This window comes from Zalophus californianus, chromosome 6, assembly GCF_009762305.2.
Source record: "Zalophus californianus isolate mZalCal1 chromosome 6, mZalCal1.pri.v2, whole genome shotgun sequence".
NCBI lineage: Eukaryota > Metazoa > Chordata > Mammalia > Carnivora > Otariidae > Zalophus > Zalophus californianus.
Genome location: NC_045600.1, coordinates 74,234,888 through 74,254,076, shown reverse-complemented (window position 1 = coordinate 74,254,076; position 19,189 = coordinate 74,234,888). Strand labels below are relative to the sequence as shown.

The 19,189-nt window shown below is 38.8% G+C and overlaps 1 protein-coding gene and 1 pseudogene across 1 annotated transcript; one reads left to right on the top strand and one right to left on the bottom strand.

The window, feature by feature from the left end:
* Positions 1-2,710: 2,710 nt before the first annotated feature.
* Positions 2,711-2,892, bottom strand: LOC113910835 (annotated as a pseudogene).
* Positions 2,893-13,219: 10,327 nt separating this feature from the next.
* Positions 13,220-18,635, top strand: LOC113909815 (olfactory receptor 11G2-like). The gene is made up of 2 exons (XM_027571387.1): positions 13,220-13,239; positions 17,732-18,635. The coding sequence occupies exons 1-2, from the start codon at positions 13,220-13,222 to the stop codon at positions 18,633-18,635; spliced, it is 924 nt and encodes a 307-aa protein (XP_027427188.1).
* The last annotated feature ends 554 nt before the right edge of the window (positions 18,636-19,189 follow it).

The following is a 19,189-nucleotide window of genomic DNA, read 5'->3' as shown; positions in this document are numbered from 1 at the left end:
TCAACAGGCTTACACAATTCACAGCGCTCACCAGAGCACACACTCTCCCCAGTGTCTATCACCCAGCCACCCCATCCCTCCCACCCCCCACCACTCCAGCAACCCTCAGTTTGTATTGAAAAAAATATATATGTGGCAGAAAGAAATGAAATCCTACACTAGCTGGGAAATCAATTCTGGGGAGAAAGAATCTAATAAATTTCTTAAGACAAATATTGTGATATCAAGAGTTCCTTCCATTCTTGTGAATAGTCCCTGAAACTCAACTTCTATATCACAGAAGAGAACTTTCATATCCAAATAAGGGGTTATTAATCTTTGTTTTGAGTGAACATGCAATTTGCCCTAAATTTTATTTTTAGGATATCCCGGGTCAACTTTTGGATTAGGGCAGAACATCAGAAAGCTAATATGTGGATCAAAATTATTAGATCTGGGAAGAATTGCTTCTCTTGAGTTGTACTTCTATATAATGCCTTTGAATCTTGTTGAGAAATGTTATAAGAAGGAGTTATATTGAACCAGAGTATATCTATGTATATCTCTACCTGTCTATCATCTTTCCATCTATCTATCAGCTATCTATCTGCATCACATACTTCGGGTGACCAATTTTCACTGTACTTCTTAGTTTCCCTAGTACGAATCCCCATGAAAGAAATTATTATAGGACTAAAAGCCATTAATTTAGCTTTCCCTGTTAACCCAGTTTTCTTTTTACCCTTAATAAAAATCATGTAACAGATAATGTTTCCCCATTTCTCACTTTGTTTTCCCATTCCTCATAACACATTTAGAGGCTTGATAAGCATAAGATCTTAACAAAAACTATCATTCTATTTTTTTCTTTCCAAGTTCATATTTCTCTTATTCTTTCTTTTATGGCACTTTTGGTATGTCAGATCCTTAATGGAAAAAGGTAGAATATAGTATAATAAAGGAACATATAAATAAAGGTATAAGTAAATAAGTTGTTCCCAGAAGAGCTTATGAAGTGGTAAGGATTTTATTAAGATGAGATTTTTATTAAGACTTCCTTTATATTACTGAGCAGTCTTTCCCAGGAGTTCAGATAAAACACTATTTATTGTGGCCTAGAATGTTATAGATTATCTGATCCTGCCTACCTCTCCAGCCTCATATACCATCTACCTTCTGGATAGCCAAATAAACTATTTCATATTCTTTGAAAATCCCAAACTTTTACCTGTACTTATGGGACTTGGTTCCCCTAGAACTTTGCATGGAATATTTCCTGACTTTGAAAGATCACCCCCTAACAAAGGCATTCTCTAACCATCTTATGTAAATTACCCCCTATTCTATACTAACATTTTCTATACTCATATATTCATGTTTTATTGAGGGACAGTTGACATACAACATTATGTTAGTTTCAGCTATACAATGTGTGTGTGTGTGTGTGTGTGTGTGTATTGCAAAATCATCACCACAATAAGTCTAATTAACATCACCACACATAATGACAAATTTTTTTCTCCCTTATTCTTTGTTCTGCTATTATAACTAACTAGAATTATAGATTTATGTGTTTACCTGATTATTATTGGTATCCCTCACTAGAATGTAAATTTCACAAAGGCAGGGACATTATCTTCTACACAGATGTAATTCAAGGCACATCACAGAGGTAAATAAGTGTTTATGAAATGAATAAAGGAAATGTATTGGTCCCAGACATGAACTGAGCAATTTTTGACCATAGTGCTGTCACATCTGCTATCCAAAGAAAAGTGAGAGGACGAAGGAAATGGTGACTGAGAATGGAAAAAGAAGTGGGAAGTTTGGGGAGGAGTTATTCCTGACATGATTGAAATGTGGGACGGGGGGGTTGTTCATGGGAAGCAGTACATGAATCCAGTAAACTATATTATTCAAACAAACTTTCAGATGAGTATTTTAATATATTAAAATAAGATACTTGTATTCTGAAGAAGTGTTTTTTCATTGGTTTTGTTTTTTTATTTCCTTAGAAATTTTCCTCTTAAATGTATAAGATAAAATGCTGGCTGAATTAAGGAGAGAGGGTATTTCATTTCTATAAGTTGATCCTAATAGGATAGTGAGTGGAATTTGTAGGACACTAGAGGGCAGATACTGAGGTGAGTGGCAGTGAGAGCAAGGCACCCTCAGGATTCTGGAGGCAGAGAGAGAGAAATTAAAACATAGTAAAAGGATATTCAGCAGCCACGAGGACCAACTACTTCCCACTTGTGGTTTCCTCTCACACAGTTTGATGGGAACAAGTCACCTTCCAGAGCAGAGAGTAGCCTCTACCCGTGACTAGAAATCTGTGAAATTGAGAATCACCTTGGCAAACTGAACCAACTTGAGATCTCATGCCATAGGCTGCTAACACCTGCACTGGTGATAGCTTATAGATGCACCCTCTGTGTTTTTCTAAGAAAACATTCATATGTCACTGGCATGAGTAATGTATGTTGCCCTGAAAACACCAGATGCAAAGAATGAGTTTTTACTTTATCAGGCCCTTCTTAAGACTCAGTTATTGATGTTTATGTGATATTTCCTTTTAAAAATTAAACATTAATATAGGAAACTCTCAACTAATAATTGGAATGTACAGGCAAAACTTTTCTCAGAACTCGGTTGTTTGAAATTTGACATAAGTTTTCCCATTTAAACCCTATTAGGTGATGTAAATGCCCAAGTTGGCACATAAGAGTCTAGTAATACATAATACACCTGCACATATTGAACTACATTCTAGCCAACATCCATTCCTGATAAAAAGGTCTTAGCAAACTGGTGATAGACAGAAACCTCTTTGATCTGTGAAGAGCTTTCAGTTAGCAATAATCACACCTCAGATGAACCTCACTGGCTATGATACTGCCACTGTGCAAAGCTCAAAACATCTTTGATCTGTAAAGAATGTTTTCAAACACCTACATCTGGCATCATACTTCATGGTGAAAGTGAATGCTTTCTCCCTAAAATCAGAAACAAGACAAGAATTCTGCTCTTACCACTTAGATTCAACATTGTATTGGAAATGTTAGTGCAAACAGGCAAAGCAAAGAAGTAACAGGCATCCTGATTGAAAAAAAGAAGGAATACTTCTTTAATTAGACATGACATGATCATCTATGTAGAAAATCCAATGGAATCAACAAAAAAGTCTTCTATAACTAATAAGCAAGACTTTCAAGATTTCAAGATACAAGAACTATATATAAAAATCAATCATATGGGGCTCCTGGGTGGCTCAGTCAGTTAAGCATCTACTTTTGGCTCAGGTCATGATCTCAGGGTCCTGGGATCAAGGCCCTGAGTCTGGCTCTCTGCTCAGCAGGGAGCCTGCTTCTCCCTCTCCCTGCTTCTCTGCCTGCTTCTGTGCGCACTTGCTCTCTGTCAAATAAACAAACAAGTCTTTAAAAAACTAAATAAAAAAATTAAAACAGGGGCGCCTGGGTGGCTCAGTCGGTTAAGGAGCTGCCTATGGCTCAGGTCATGATCCCAGCATCCTGGGTTCGAGCCCCACATTGGGCTCCGTGCTCATCAGGGAGCCTGCTTTTCCCTCTCCCTCTGCCTGCTTCTCTGCCTACTTGTGCTCTCTCTCTGTCAAATAAATAAATCTTTTTTTAAAAAATTAAATTGTATTTCTGGGAGCAAGATGGCGGAGGAGTAGGAGACCTGGATTTCATCTGGTTTCAGGAATTCAGCTGAATAGGGATCAAACCATTCTGAACACCTACAAACTCAACAGGAGATTGAAGAGAAGAATAGCAACAACTCTCTGAACAGAAATGCGACCACTTTCTGGAAGGTAGGACGTGCGGAGAAGTGAATCTGAGGCGATATTCGGGAGGATAGACGGCGGGGGAGGGAGCCTCCATCGGCCACTTCAGGCAAGTGATAGAGCAGCGGAGCACAAAATCGGAACTTTTAGAAGTCGGCTCCGCTGAGGGACGTTGTTCCAGTGGCTAAGCAGGGGTGGAACCCTCACGGGACAGTGTGGTCTCAGGACGCTCGGGGTCACAGAAAGACCGAGGGTGCCTGAGTGTGGCAGAGCTCCCAGGTATTCGAGCGGGGAAGCCGGCTGCAGAGACGGAGCCGAGGCGCGGGCTCTCAGCTCAGGGTTGCCATAAACTGTAATCCGTGGCACAGTTGGGCCACTGCTCCTCCAGCAGGGACCCAACAAGGGCAGAGATGGGGAGACTCTCCTTCCTCCCTGGGGAGGAGCAGCGCAGGAGCGCACCACAGGGATCTGCTGGGTTTGGAGACTCCACACGGGGTCAGGTGCCAGACATAGAAACGCTCAGTCACAGGCCGGGTGAGCACGGAGTGAGGCCAGAGACCAGGGAGATGGGAGTGACTGCTTTTCTCTGGGGGTGCACTGAGAAGCAGGGCCCCCGAGTACTCAGCTCCTCCAGGCAGAGAGTGGGAGGCCACCATTTTCACCCTGTTCCTCCAAAGCTGTACTGAGAGCTTGCAGGGAACAAAAGCTCCTGAGAGCATCCCGAGCAGCTTCCTTAGCCCGGACCGACAAGGGCGGGGCAATTCTGCCTCCGGCAAAGACATTTGGAAACCAGGGCAACAGGCCCCTCCCCCAGAAGATCAGCAAGAACAGCCAGCAAGCCAAGAACAAGTTTACCGATCAAGGAGAACGGGAGAACTCCAGCGCTAGGGGGATACTGTACATAGAATTCATGGCTTTTTTTACAATGATTCATTAGTTTTTCAAAGTTAATTTTTTTAACTGTTTTTTTTTATTTTTCTTTTTCCCTTTTTCAACCATCTTATCAATCCCTTTTTTAAAAAACATTTTTTATTTTTCATTTTTAGAGTCATATTTTATCCCTTCATAGTAGTTACTCTTATTTTTGGCACATATATATATAAGTTGTTCTCTCTCTAAAATTTTGAGATACAGTTTCTTCTAACAGATCAAAATATACCCTAAATCACTAGTGTATGGCTTTGTTCTAGTCTCCTGCCTGATCACACTCTCTCCCTTTTTTTTCTTTTTTTTAAATCTTCTTCTTTCTTTTTTCAAACAACTTCTTATCAATACCTTTTATAAAATCTTTTATAATTTTCATCTTTACAGTCATCTTCCATCCCTTCATTGTATCAACCCTCATTTTGTACATATATAAGTCCTTCTTCCTTCAAAATTTTAGGAGGCACTTTTTTCTAACAGACCAAAATACGCCCAAAATCTAGGGTGTGGCACTGATCTATGCACTAGCCTGATCATACCTGATCATATTCTGGTTTTTTTGTATTGTTCTGTTTTTGTTTTTATCTTTTTTTTCTCTCTCTCTCTCTTTCTCTTTTCTTTCTTTCCCTTTCTTTTCCGCTTGTTTCAGGTCACTTCTGATTTATATAGAGTATATTTGCTGGGCACGTTGTTAACCCTGTTAGCATTTTGTTCTCTCATTCATCTATTCTCCTCTGGACAAAATGACAAGATGAAAAAAATCACCTCAGCAAAAAGAACAAGAGGTAGTACCGTCAGCCAGGGACTGACTCAATATGGACACTACTACAATGTCAGACCTAGAGTTCAGAATCATGACTTTAAAGATACTAGCTGGGCTTGAAAAAAGCGTGGAAGTTATTAGAGAAACCCTTTCTGGAGATATAAAAGAACTAAAATCTAACCAAGTTGAAATCAAAAAGGCTATTAATGAAGTGCAATAAAAAATGGGGGCACTAACTGCTAGGATAAATGAGGCAGAAGAGAGAATCAGCGATATAGAAGACCAAATGATGGAAAATAAAGAGGCTGAGAAAAAGAGAAACAACTACAGGTCACGAGGGCAGAATTCGAGAGATGAGCAATACGATAAGACGAAACAACATTAGAATAATTGGGATCCCAGAAGAAGAAGAAAGAGAGAGAGGGGCAGAAGGTATATTGGAGCAAATAATAGCAGAGAACTTCCCTAATGTGAGGAAGGAAACAGGCATCAAAATCCAGGAGGTACAGAGAACCCCTCTCAAAATCAATAAAAATAGATCAACACCCCAACATCTAATAGTAAAACTTATGAGTCTCAGAGACAAAGAGAAAACCCTGAAAGCAGCTCGGGAGAAGAGATATGTAACCTACAATGGTAGAAACATTAGACTGGCAACAGACTTATCCACAGAGACCTGGCAGGCCAGAAAGGACTGCCATAATATCTTCAGAGCACTAAATGAGAAAAATATGCAGCCAAGAATATTCTATCCAGCTAGGCTGTCACTGAAAATAGAAGGAGGGATAAAAGCTTCCAGGAAAAACAAAAACTAAAGGAATTTGCAAACACGAAACCAGCCCTAAAGAAATATTGAAAGGGGTCCTCTGAGCAAAAAGAGAGCCTAAAAGCAGCATAGATCAGAAAGGAGCACAGACAATATACAGTAACAGTCACCTTACAGGCAATACAATGGCACTAAATTCCTACCTTTCAATAGTTACCAGAAAGTAAGTGCCTAAATGCCCCAATCAAAAGACACAGGCTATCAGATTGGATTAAAAAACAAGACCCATCAATATGCTGTCTGCAAGAGACTCATTTTAGACCCAAAGACACCTGCAGATTGAAAGTGAGGGGGTGGAAAACCATTTACCATGCTAATGGACACCAAAAGAAAGCTGGGGTGGCAATCCTTATATCAAACAAATTAGATTTTAAAACAAAGACTGTAATAAGAGATGAAGAAGGACACTATATCCTACCTAAAGGGTCTATCCACCAAGAAGATCTAACAATTGTAAATATCTATGCCCCTAACATGGGAGCAGCCAATTATATAAGGCAATTAATAACAAAAGTGAAGAAACACATTGACAAAAATACAATAATAGTGTGGGAATTTAACACCAACCTGACTGAAATGGACAGATCATCTAAGCAAAAGATCAACAAGGAAATAAAGACTTTAAATGACACAATGGACCAAATGGACTTCACAGACATATTCAGAACATTCCATCCCAAAGCAACGGAATACACATTCTTCTCTAGTGCCCATGGAACATTCTCCAGAATAGATCACATCCTAGGTCACAAATCAGGTCTCAACAGGTATGAAAAGATTGGAATTATTCCCTGCATATTTTCAGACCACAATGCTTTGAAACTAGAACTCAATCACAAGAGGAAAGTCGGAAAGAACTCAAATACATGGAGGCTAAAGAGCACCTACTAAAGAATGAATGGGTCAACCAGGAAATTAAAGAAGAATTTAAAAAATTCATGGAAACCAATGAAAATGAAAACACAACTTTTCAAAATCTTTGGGATGCAGCAAAGGCAGTCCTGAGAGGAAAGTATATAGCAATACAAGCCTTTCTCAAGAAACAAGAAAGGTCTCAAGTACACAACCTAACCCTACACCTAAAGGAGATGGAGAAAGAACAGCAAAGAAAGCCTAAACCCAGGAAGAGAAGAGAAATAATAAAGATCAGAGCAGAAATCAATGAACTAGAAACCAAAAGAACAGTAGAACAGATCAATGAAACTAGGACTGGTTCTTTAAAAGAATTAACATGATTGATAAACCCCTGGCCAGACTGATCAAAAAGAAAAGAGAAATGAACCGAATCAACAAAATCATGAATGAAAGCGGAGAGATCACAACCAACACCAAAGAAATACACACAATTATAAGAACATATTATGAGCAACTGTATGTCAGCAAATTAGATAACGTGGAAGAAATGGATGCATTCCTAGAGATGTATCAACTACCAAAATTGAACCAAGAAGAAATAGAAAACCTGAACAGACCTATAACCACTAAGGAAATTGAAGCAGTCATCAAAAATCTCCCAAGAAACAAAAGCCCAGGGCCAGATGGCTTCCCAGGGGAATTCTATCAGACATTTCAAGAAGAATTAATACCTATTCTCCTGAAACTGTTCTAAAAAATAAAAATGGAAGGAAAACTTCCAAACTCGTTTTATGAGGCCAGCATTGCCTTGATCCCAAAACCAGAGAGAGACCCCATCAAAAAAGAGAATTACAGACCAATAGCCTTGATGAACATGGATGCAAAAATTCTCACCAAAATACTAGCCAATAGGATCCAACAGTACATTAAAAGGATTATTCACCATGACCAAGTGGGATTTATCCCTGGGCTGCAAGGATGGTTCAACAACTGCAAATCAATCAACGTGATACAATACATTAACAAAAGAAAGAACAAGAATCATATGATCCTCTCAATAGATGCAGAAAAAACATTTGACAAAGTACAACATCCTTTCTTGATCAAAACTCTTCAGAGTATAGGGATAGAGAGTACATACCTAATATCATAAAAGCCATCTATGAAAAACCTACAGTGATTATCATTCTCAATGGGGAAAAGCTGAGAGCTTTTCCCCTAAGGTCAGGAACGTGGCAGGGATGTCCACTATCACCACTGCTATTCAACATAGTACTAGAAGTCCTAGCCACAGCAATCAGACAACAAAAAGAAATCAAAGGCATCCAAATTGGCAAAGAGGAAGTCAAACTCTCACTCTTTGCAGATGATATGATACTGTATGTGGAAAACCCAAAAGACTCCACCCCAAAACTGCTAGAACTCATACAGAAATTCACTAATGTAGCAGGATATAAAACCAATGCACAGAAATCAGCGGCATTCCTATACACCAACAACAAGACAGAAGAGAGACAAATCAAGGAGTCGATCCCATTTACAATTGCACCCAAAACCATAAGATACCTAGGAATAAATTTCACCAAAGAGGCAAAGGATCTGTACTCAGAAAACTATAAAATACTCATGAAAGAAATTGAAGAAGACACAAAGAAATGGAAAAACCTTCCATGCTCATGGATTGGAAGAACCAACATTGTGAAGATGTCAATGGTACCTAGAGCAATCTACACATTCAATGCAATCCCCATCAAAATACCATCCACCTTTTTCAAAGAAATGGAACAAATAATCCTAAAATTTGTATGGAACCAGAAGAGACCCCGAATAGCCAGAGAAATCTTGAAAAAGAAAAGCAAAGCTGGCGGCATCACAATTCCGGACTTCCAGCTCTATTACAAAGCTGTCATCATCAAGACAGTATGGTACTGGCACAAAAACAGACACATAGATCAATGGAACAGAATCGAGAGCCCAGAAATGAACCCTCAACTCTATGGTCAACTCATCTTTGACAAAGCAGAAAAGAATGTCCAATGGAAAAAAGACAGTCTCTTCAACAAACGGTGTTGGGAAAATTGGACAGCCACATGCAGAAGAATGAAACTGACCATTTCCTTACACCACACACAAAAATAGACTCCAAATGGTTGAAAGACCTAAACGTGAGACAGGAGTCCATCAAAATCCTAAAGGAGAACACAGGCAGCAACCTCTTCCACCTCAACCACAGCAACTTCTTCCTAGAAACATCGCCAAAGACAAGGGAAACAAGGGAAAAAATGAACTATTGGGATTTCATCAAGATAAAAAGCTTTTGCACAGCAAAAGAAACAGTCCACAAAACCAAAAGGCTACCGACAGAATGGGAGAAAATATTTGCAAATGACATATCAGATAAAGGGCTAGTATCCAAAATCTATAAAGAACTTATGAAACTCAACACCCAAAGACCAAATCATCCAATCAAGAAGTGGACAGAAGACATGAACAGACATTTTTCCAAAGAAGACATCCAAATGGCCAAAAGACACAAGAAAAGTGCTCAACGTCACTTGGCATCAGGGAAATCCAAATCAAAACCTCAATGAGATACCACCTCACACCAGTCAGAATGGCTAAACTTAACAAGTCAGGAAAGGACAGATGTTGGCGGGGATGAGGAGAAAGGGGAACCCTCCTACACTGTTGGTGGGAATGCAAGCTGGTGCAGCCACTCTGGAAAACAGTATGGAGGTTCCTCAAACAGTTGAAAATAGAGCTACCATATATCCAGCAATTGCACTACTGGGTATTACCACAAAGATACAAATGTAGGGATCCGAAGGGATACGTGCACCCCAATATTTATAGCAGCAATGTCTACAATAGCCAAACTGTGGAACGAGCCAAGATGTCCATCGACAGATGAATGGATAAAGAAGAGTGGTATATATACACAATGGAATATTATGCAGCCATCAAAAGGAATGAGATCTTGCCATTTGCAACGATGTGGATGGAACTGGAGGGTGTTATGCTGAGTGAAATAAGTCAATCGGAGAAAGACATGTATCATATGACCTCCCTGATATGAGGAATTCTTAATCTCAGAAAACAAACTGAGGGTTGCTGGAGTGGTGGGGGTTGGGAAGGATGGGGTGGCTGGGTGATAGACATTGGGGAGGGTATGTGCTATGGTGAGTGCTGTGAATTGTGCAAGACTGTTGAATCACGGATCTGTACTTCTGAAACAAATAATGCAACATATGTTAAGAAAAAAAAAAGAAGAAGATAGCAGGAGGGGAAGAACGAAGGGGAGTAAGTCGGAGGGGGAGAGGAACCATGAGAGACGATGGACTCTAAAAAACAAACTGAGGGTTCTAGAGGGGAGGAGGGTGGGGGGATGGGTTAGCTTGGTGATGGGTATTAAAGAGGGCACATTCTGCGTGGAGCACTGGGTGTTATGCACAAACAATGAATCATGGAACACTACATCAAAAACTAATGATGTAATGTATGGTGATTAACAATAAAAAATAAAAAATAAATTGTATTTCTGTAAGTATTAGCAACAATCAGAAATTGAGAATTTTTAAAATAATGCCATTTACAATGGCATCAAAATATATTGAATACAGATAGAACTGATAAAAGATGCGAAAAACATAGAATGGAAACGACAAAACATAGTTGAGAGAAATTAAAGATGTAAATACCTCTAAAGATATAACTTGTTTATGGGTTGTAAAATTCAATAGTGTTAAGACATCAATTCTTCCCAAAATGATCTATGAATTAAAGCAATCTCAATCAAAATCCCAGTTGGGTTTTTTTGTTAGAAATTAGAAAGCTAATTTTCAAATTTATTTGGAAATGCAAAGGACTTACACTAGACAAAATAAAGTTGGGGTAACACTGTTAAGAGTTATTATAAAACTACAAATGATCAAAACAATGCGGTATTGACATTAAGTTAAACAGATCAGTGGAAGAAAATAGCATCCAGAAATAGTCCCTATTTTAAACAAAAGCAATTCAGTGGAGAAAGGATAGCAATTTTAATAATGGCGCTGGAATAATTGAATACCCATATCAGAAAAATAAACAGTATCTCAACACTCACAAAATACATAAAAATTAACTCAAAATGGATCATTGATTATAAAACCTAAAACTATAAAACATCTAAAAGACAACACAGGAAAAATCTTTGTGACCCTGGCTTAGGCTGAGATTTCTTAAATACAACACCAAAGGCATGGTCCATAAAACAACAAATTCATAACGTGGACCCCACCAAAATTAAAAATATCTGCTCTTGGAAAGAAACAATTAAAGAATGAAAAGACAAGCCACAGACTAGGAGAAAATATTGGCAAAGCTTAGATCTGTTGAAGGACTTGCATCCAGAATGTATTTTAAAAAACACTCAGAATATCAATAATAAGAAAACAAATGACCCAATAAAAATATGGAAAAATATTTGAGCACACATTGAACAGAACATATACAAATGGAAAATAAGCAAATGAAAATATATTCAACATCACTAGTTGTTAGGGAATTACAAATTAAAATCACAATGAGCTACCACTATATACATACCAGAATCACTAAAATTAAAAAGACCAACTATACCAGTGTTGGTGATGATATAAAGGCACCGGAACTCTCATACACTGCTAGTGTGAATGTAAAATGGTACAAGCACTTTGGAAAACAGTTTGGCGGTTTCTTAAAATGTTAAGCATGCATCTACCATTTCATAAAGCCATTACACCCCTAGCTGCTTACCTAAGAGAAAAAAGCATGTGCATACAAAGTCTTATACACAAATGTTCCTAGCAGTTTGATTTATAATGACACAAAATTGGAAATGACCCAAACATCCATCAGAAGCTGAACAGATGAGCAAATTCCTATCTATACAACAGAATATGACTCAGCAATAAAAAGGAATAATGCATCAATAGATACAACTTAGATGAATCTCAAAATACTTGTGCTGAAACTAGACCAAAAAAAAATACATAAGGTATGATTCCATATATATATATTCCATATATATATATATATATATATATATATATATATATAGCTATGAAAAATGCAAACATCTACAATGAGAGAAATATCAGTGGTTACCTGGGGAGTGATGTCAGGGAGGGATAGAAGGGAAGAATTGCAAAGGGCAACACTTAGGGAAGTTAGAGGTAGACTTGTGGGTTGATTAATTAATGAAAGAATCAAGTGATTTGTTAATATATCATTCCACCTGTATGAGATTTAAAGCAAGGAAAATATTTCAACTTGTATAGGAAAACACACACACACACACGCAGAAATTAAGGTAGGCCCCCAAGGGAAGTGAATAACAAGCATAGAGATGTCTCTTGACACTGTTTTCCTTTTAGAAGCAGTAAATGGATCCTCAAGGATCCCCCCAATAGGGCTAGCTTCCTGGCAGGCTCTGTTTATAACCCCTCCACCCTTCCACAAACACAATCAAGGATCTTTATCACAACCATTTCCACTTCTTTTCTCCTCTCTGGTTACTGCCCTCTCTCTAAGAAAATTAAAAAAGAAACTTTGAGAAGCTTCAGTTTGGAATTCCCTCTGCTGATCCAGGTAAAAAGGTTTTGAAGTGTTTAGAAGAGCAAAAGTCATAATCTACTAGCTTCCATCCACAGCTCTTTTCAAATTTGCTGCAGCCATACACATACAACCAATTATTTCTTAAGCTTTTACTGGTCAGGCAGTGGTCAAGGTACTGCTACAGGGATTTATCTCATTCAATAATCTTTACAACAGCCCTTTAAAAAGGGCATTGTTAGGCCCACTTTATCACTAAAGAAACTGAGTATTAATTTCCTATGACTAATAAAAAAAGCTCTTGACTCTAAATCCAGTGTTTTTTTCCATTATGCACAGCTGCCTACCACTCATCCCAATCAGGAAAATTATCCTTACTCTTCAGTATTTTCTACAGATTACCCAACATTACAGATGTTAAAATACCCTCATTGAAACTATACAAACTGAGGGCTCTAGAGGGGAAGGGGGTGGGGGATGGGTTAGCCTGGCGATGGGTATTAAGGAGGGCACGTACTGCATGGAGCACTGGATGTTATACACAAACAATGAATCATGGAACACTACATCAAAAACTAATGGTGTAATGTATGGTGATTAACATAATAAAATTAAAAAAAGAAACTATACAAACTATCTCAAGGTGGGAACTGAGTTGTCATATCTCCAGACTGGCTAGGGAGACAGACCAACACATAGACATAACCAAGATCAGGAAATGTCTTCCTTGAACTGTGTATCACATGACCTAGCTCACTCACTCACTCAGTCCAACTTAACCTTTCCTGAGTTGACTAATTTAACAAGTAAACCAAAAAAAAGATGATTGCTGTGCATTAACTCCGTCTATTAACTCAGCCTGGGGTCATAAACACACTGATGTTCACAGCGCCCTCAGCGATCAATGCAGCGGGAATCCACCAGTTTTTTGTTTTGTTTTGTTTTGTTTCGTTTTGTTTTAACAGCTCCTGCTCAGACTTGTGGCAGGTAAACATAGTTTCTTCTGTACAGAGGAGCTAAGTGATAAAAGGTGAGTGGCAATATAGTCCTGTTAAATATATTAGATTGAGCATAAAATGGTGATGGCCATTCCTGTAGCTTTGTGAGACTTCCTGACACGGAACTGCTCTGAGAGGGAATGGTTTTACTCAAAAGTCTAACATGATTGGTTTTCCTGTTCTTAGGAAGTTATATGCCACTGCTTGGAAAATGGAGGGTAGAGGAACTAAGGTAGAAGCAAGGAGTTCTGTTAGGTTGCTGCTGAAGTCCAAGGAAGAAAGGATAGTCGTTTGAACTTGGGAGACAACAGTGAAGACAAAGAGAATTGTATGACATGAGTCATAGTTTAGAAGCAGAGCATCTTGCTGATGAATTGGATATGAGGGGTAAAAGAAAGGAAGAGATGCAATATTAGACTAAACCAGGAAAAGTTTAAGTTCTCAAACATTAAGCCATTCAAAGTGCTGAAAATATTTTGAGGGGGAGGACAAAGTGATTATTACAAAAATAACCTTTAGAAATATCCTACAAAGCACTTTGATTAAAAATGCCCCAACCATAGCGGTGCCTGGCTGGCTCAGTTAAGCATCTGATTCTTGATCTCAGCTCAGGTCTTGATCTCAGGTTCTTCAGTTCAAGGCCCATCCTGGGCATGGTGCCTACTTAAAAAAAAAAGAAAGAAAGAAAAAGAAAGAAAGAAAGAGAGAAGAAAAAGAAGGAAGGAAGGAAGGAAGGAAGGAAAGAAGGAAGGAAGGAAGGAAGGAAGGAAATGCCCCAACCACAATTAGTAATAAATTATTTTGACCTGATGAAAACTGAATGACTTCTCTGAGTTGGTACTAAAACTGTTAAGCCTTTTAAAAAGGACCTTTTTTAACCTTATGGAATTTAGAGTCCATAAGCAGCTTGCACATGTTAAAGCAAATTTTATTTTTGAGTCCCTCCTTCCATTCATTAGCAGTTATGTATTGTCATGGCTTCAACATTTGTTAACAGCCCCATTCAAAGAACAGGGCATTTGGAAAAATTGTTGCTTCTGAAAAGACTACATTCTGAAAATGTTCATCCTGAATGAGAATAGGGTAAAGTAATGCAAATGTATATTAGATATTTTATGTCTGGTTTAAGTTTGCCTTCAAAAGATGAATATTTGGTATGTGAAACTTAACCTCAGTCCCAAGTCACGCATTCTTAAAATCAGAGAGGAAAGGGCATTTAGAAAGTGTAAGTCTATGGTACAAGAACCAGAACCTGTTGCTCCCACAGCTGAGGCACTAAAAGACCCACTGTAATATAAGACATAAACTAGCAGGATCCCGGGAAACTTTATTGGCCACATGAGCTCCCCATGTCATGAAAATCATATAAAATACAGAAATAGGTCTGGCTCAGAGAGGGAAGCTTTTGTACACAGTTTACAAGTTCCAAACTATTACTCAGTTTGCTGGTCCCCTATCATAAATCTTCCTCTCAAATCAACACAAAAATACACTATCATCAACTACTTCTCCCTTGACACCTTCTGACATTTTATTCAGGGAAATCTTACTGTTTTTGAATATTCTGACAGACCACTGTCAGACTGCTTGGATAACTATGCCAACTCTCAAAAATAATTTGATTAACTGATACTACATTCCAGATAATGCAAATGGATATTTTTCATGTTCTTTAGGCATGCCCTATTTACAGAGGCTGTCATAACCAAGACCCAGGGTTGAGGGTAGGATTATTTAACAAAGGTTGTGTTTTGTGGGGTTTTTTTAACTCAGAAAAACATAAAGCCATTATGCAAATGTATAATCATCCAAGGTCATTCTGCCTTAAGGCTCCCAAACAGTGACAAGAAGGAAGCAAAAAATTAAAGTTTTCTCTTCTTTTCAAGTTTCCCACTACATGTACCTTAGCACTAGAGCAATAGTATCAGGTTCAACAGTTCATATAACTAGAATAGAAATAGAAATAGAAATAGAAATAGAACACTTCTACAAAATAGAAAATTTTATAGTCATATCCCCAACCCAAACCATCAATGACGTGTTTCCACAAAACCACATTAATGCTCATCCTATCCCTCAACTGTATCTACCCTAGGTGGCTGGGGAACTACATTAACAGAGGTAAGCTGCAGCTATTTCCTACAATTTGAATGTTTTGCTCCTGAATGTTTTACTCCTGTGTGGTAGACTGCACTACCACACAGAATAAGTGAACTTGTTAACTCCCTCAAAATAGAAAAGTGATTCCCAACAGTCCCAAGGGTTGCTGCTCCAAGGCCACACAATCTGAGTCAGCTTTGCCCACAAGTAGCTCTGTTGGTGTGATCTCTTTCTGGGAACTGAAAAAAGTGCATTATTCATTCATTTTATCAGTATTTATTAAAAGCTGCCTAAGTGCAAAGCATTATGCTAATTCCCAATCATTTCTGGTAAAGTGGCTTATACAAACTGATTTCAAGCCTAAGAAAAAGTTCTTTATGAAATGTCCTGTTCAGGAAGATGTTTCAGAGTGAGCCACTTCAGAGAATTCTCTCCTGGGAGAGGCATATCAGAAAAGTAGGTACAGAAAAGAAATGCCTTATTTAAGTGATAAGGCTGATCACAAGGCTCAATGTTCATGTAAAATGGACAACAAACTTCCCAGATCTGGCTCTAAATTACACCATGCATTACAATGTTCTCATAATTCAAGTTTGGGGACAGTTTCCTTTTTTTTTTTTCTCTCTCTCTCTCTCACTTCTGAACTACTCTCTCTTGAGAACAGAACAATTTTGATATAACCACCTACTCTGGAAAAAAAGTACTGACAAGACTAGAACTACCCAGTCCAGTACCACCAGAAGAAATCAAAAAAGGGAGAAGCCATTAAAGCACAGTCTATATAGCATTCCCCAGGGCCTGGTAAACATTGACCTTAACATTAGAAAAGAATGTAGACAGGGGTGCCTGGGTGGCTCAGACGGTTAAGTGTCTGCCTTCGGCTCAGGTCAGGATCTCAGGACCCTGGGATCAAGTCCCACATTGGGCTCCTTGCTTAGCAAGGAGCCTGCTTCTCCCTCTGCCTGCCACTCCCCCTGCTTGTACTCTCCCCCCCCCGTCTCTCACTGGAAAATAAATAAATAAAATCTTTAAGAAAAGCATGTAGACAATCAGAGCTCTTATATACAGTCAATGGAAGTGAAAAATAGTGCAATAATGATGGAACACTGTTTAGTTTAATAAATTTGAAGATACACACATTCTATGGTCCAGCCTACAGAAATGAGTGCAAGTGTGAACCAGGAAAAATGAACTATATAGTCATAGTAGAATTATTCCTGATAGCTCCAAAGTGGAAATAATTCATCTAAGTGGTGGCTTATTCATCGAATGTAATAATATAGAGAAGTAAAAATGGGGAAACTACAGATAATGCAACAACGTGAATTTCACAAACCTACTTTTGAACAAAAGAAGACAGCCAAAAGGATAGTTTCATTTATGTAAAGTAGAAAAGCAAAACCAAATACTTTCATTTAGGGATGCAGACTAAGTTAATAAAATAAAGAAAAACAAGGAAGTGATTACCATAAGGAAAGGAGAATGTTACAATTGGAAGGATAGAGAGACAGAGGATACTGCTTGGGCTGGAGCATGAGGGAAGATTCTAGGGTGCAAGTGATAGTCTATTTCTTGATCTCAGTGGTAGTTACTACGGAGGTTTATGTATAATAATAAAGTTATAAGCTTATGTATTAAGCATGTTCACATATATTTCACAATAAAGAAACATCTGTCTACCCACTGATAGACACTGGCTTCTTGTGTTTTTCAGTCCAACAACTAAGCTAGAACAATATTTCAGGATTAGACAAAAATAGTAATTACTGAGATATAAGTGTTTATTGCATTCCACAGGGTGGTTTCAATGCATATCTGGTCCCCATCTACACAAACATTCAATAATGTGATGGTCTTTTCACAGCTCCCAGACCCATGAAAATCTCCAACACCCCCAACACCTCCAGCACCATCACTGGCTTCATCCTCCTGGGCTTCTCTTGCTCCAGGGAAGGGCAGATCCTCCTCTTTCTGCTCTTCTCTGTTGTCTACCTCCTGACCCTCATGGGCAATGGGTCGATCATCTGTGCTGTGTACTGGGATCAGAGACTCCACACTCCCATGTACATCTTCCTCGCCAACTTCTCCTTCCTAGAGATCTGGTATGTCACCTCCACTGTCCCCAACATGTTGGCCAACTTCCTCTCTGACACCAAGGTCATCTCCTTCTCTGGGTGCTTTCTCCAGTTCTACTTTTTCTTCTCCTTGGGTTCTACGGAATGCTTTTTCTTGGCTATTATGGCATTTGATCGGTACCTTGCCATCTGCCGGCCTCTACATTATCCAACCATTATGACAGGACATCTCTGTACCAATCTTGTGGTCAGTTGCTGGATACTTGGTTTCTTCTGGTTCTTGATTCCCATCATCATCATTTCCCAAATGTCTTTCTGTGGATCCAGGATCATTGACCACTTCCTGTGTGATCCAGGTCCCCTGTTGGCCCTCAGCTGTACTAGAGCCCCTGTAATAGAGTTAACTAGCTCCACCTTAAGTTCTCTGCTCTTATTTATTCCCTTTCTCTTTATCATGGGGTCCTACACTCTGGTCCTGAGAGCTGTGTTGAGGGTCCCCTCAGCAGCTGGACAAAGAAAAGCTTTCTCCACCTGTGTGTCCCATCTGGCTGTAGTTTCACTGTTCTATGGCTCAGTAATGGTCATGTATGTGAGCCCAACATCTGAGTGTGAAGCTGGGATGCAGAAGATTGTGACTTTGTTTTATTCCGTAGTTACGCCACTCATCAACCCTGTAATATATAGTCTGAGGAACAAAGACATGAAACATGCTATGAAGAAATTATTGGGAACCTAAAAGTAAGTCTTGGTTTAAAAGATTTGGGGACAGAATCTTTTTAATTTCTTTTTTTTTAAGATTTTATTTATTTGACAGAGAGTGATATAGCACAAGCTGAGGGAGCAGCAGGGAGAGGGAGAGGGAGAAGCAGGCTCCTGCTGAGCAAGGAGCTGGATATGGGGCTCAATCCCAGGACCCTGGGATCATGACCTGAGCTGAAGGCAGATGCTTAACTGACTACAGTTAAGCACAGTCAGTTCTTAATTTCTTAGTTAAAAAGAAGACTCACATCACTCAGAAAATTGTTTATATGGTTTTTGAAATTTATACACCATACTTACTTCCTAGATTTTATGGGGCTATAAGGGATCTCAAAGATGCATTCCATCTCCCTAATTTTACAACTGATAGAGTCCTAGAGTGATAAACTGAACTGAGTTTGTTGGAGAAATAGAATTAAAAACATCTCCTGCCAAGCCAGAAAACCTCTCCACAGTGGTAGAAGAGAATAAAACAGTTTTATTATTGAATAAGTATTAAAGCAAGGGAATATGTGTATCATATATGGGCAA

Bases quoted from the DNA above. Each gene is read 5' to 3' on its own strand.
- LOC113909815 (XM_027571387.1), top strand. From the start codon at position 13,220: ATGGGTATTAAGGAGGGCAC. The intron at 13,240-17,731 runs GTACTGCATGGA...CAACACCTCCAG, and splicing joins ATGGGTATTAAGGAGGGCAC to CACCATCACTGGCTTCATCC.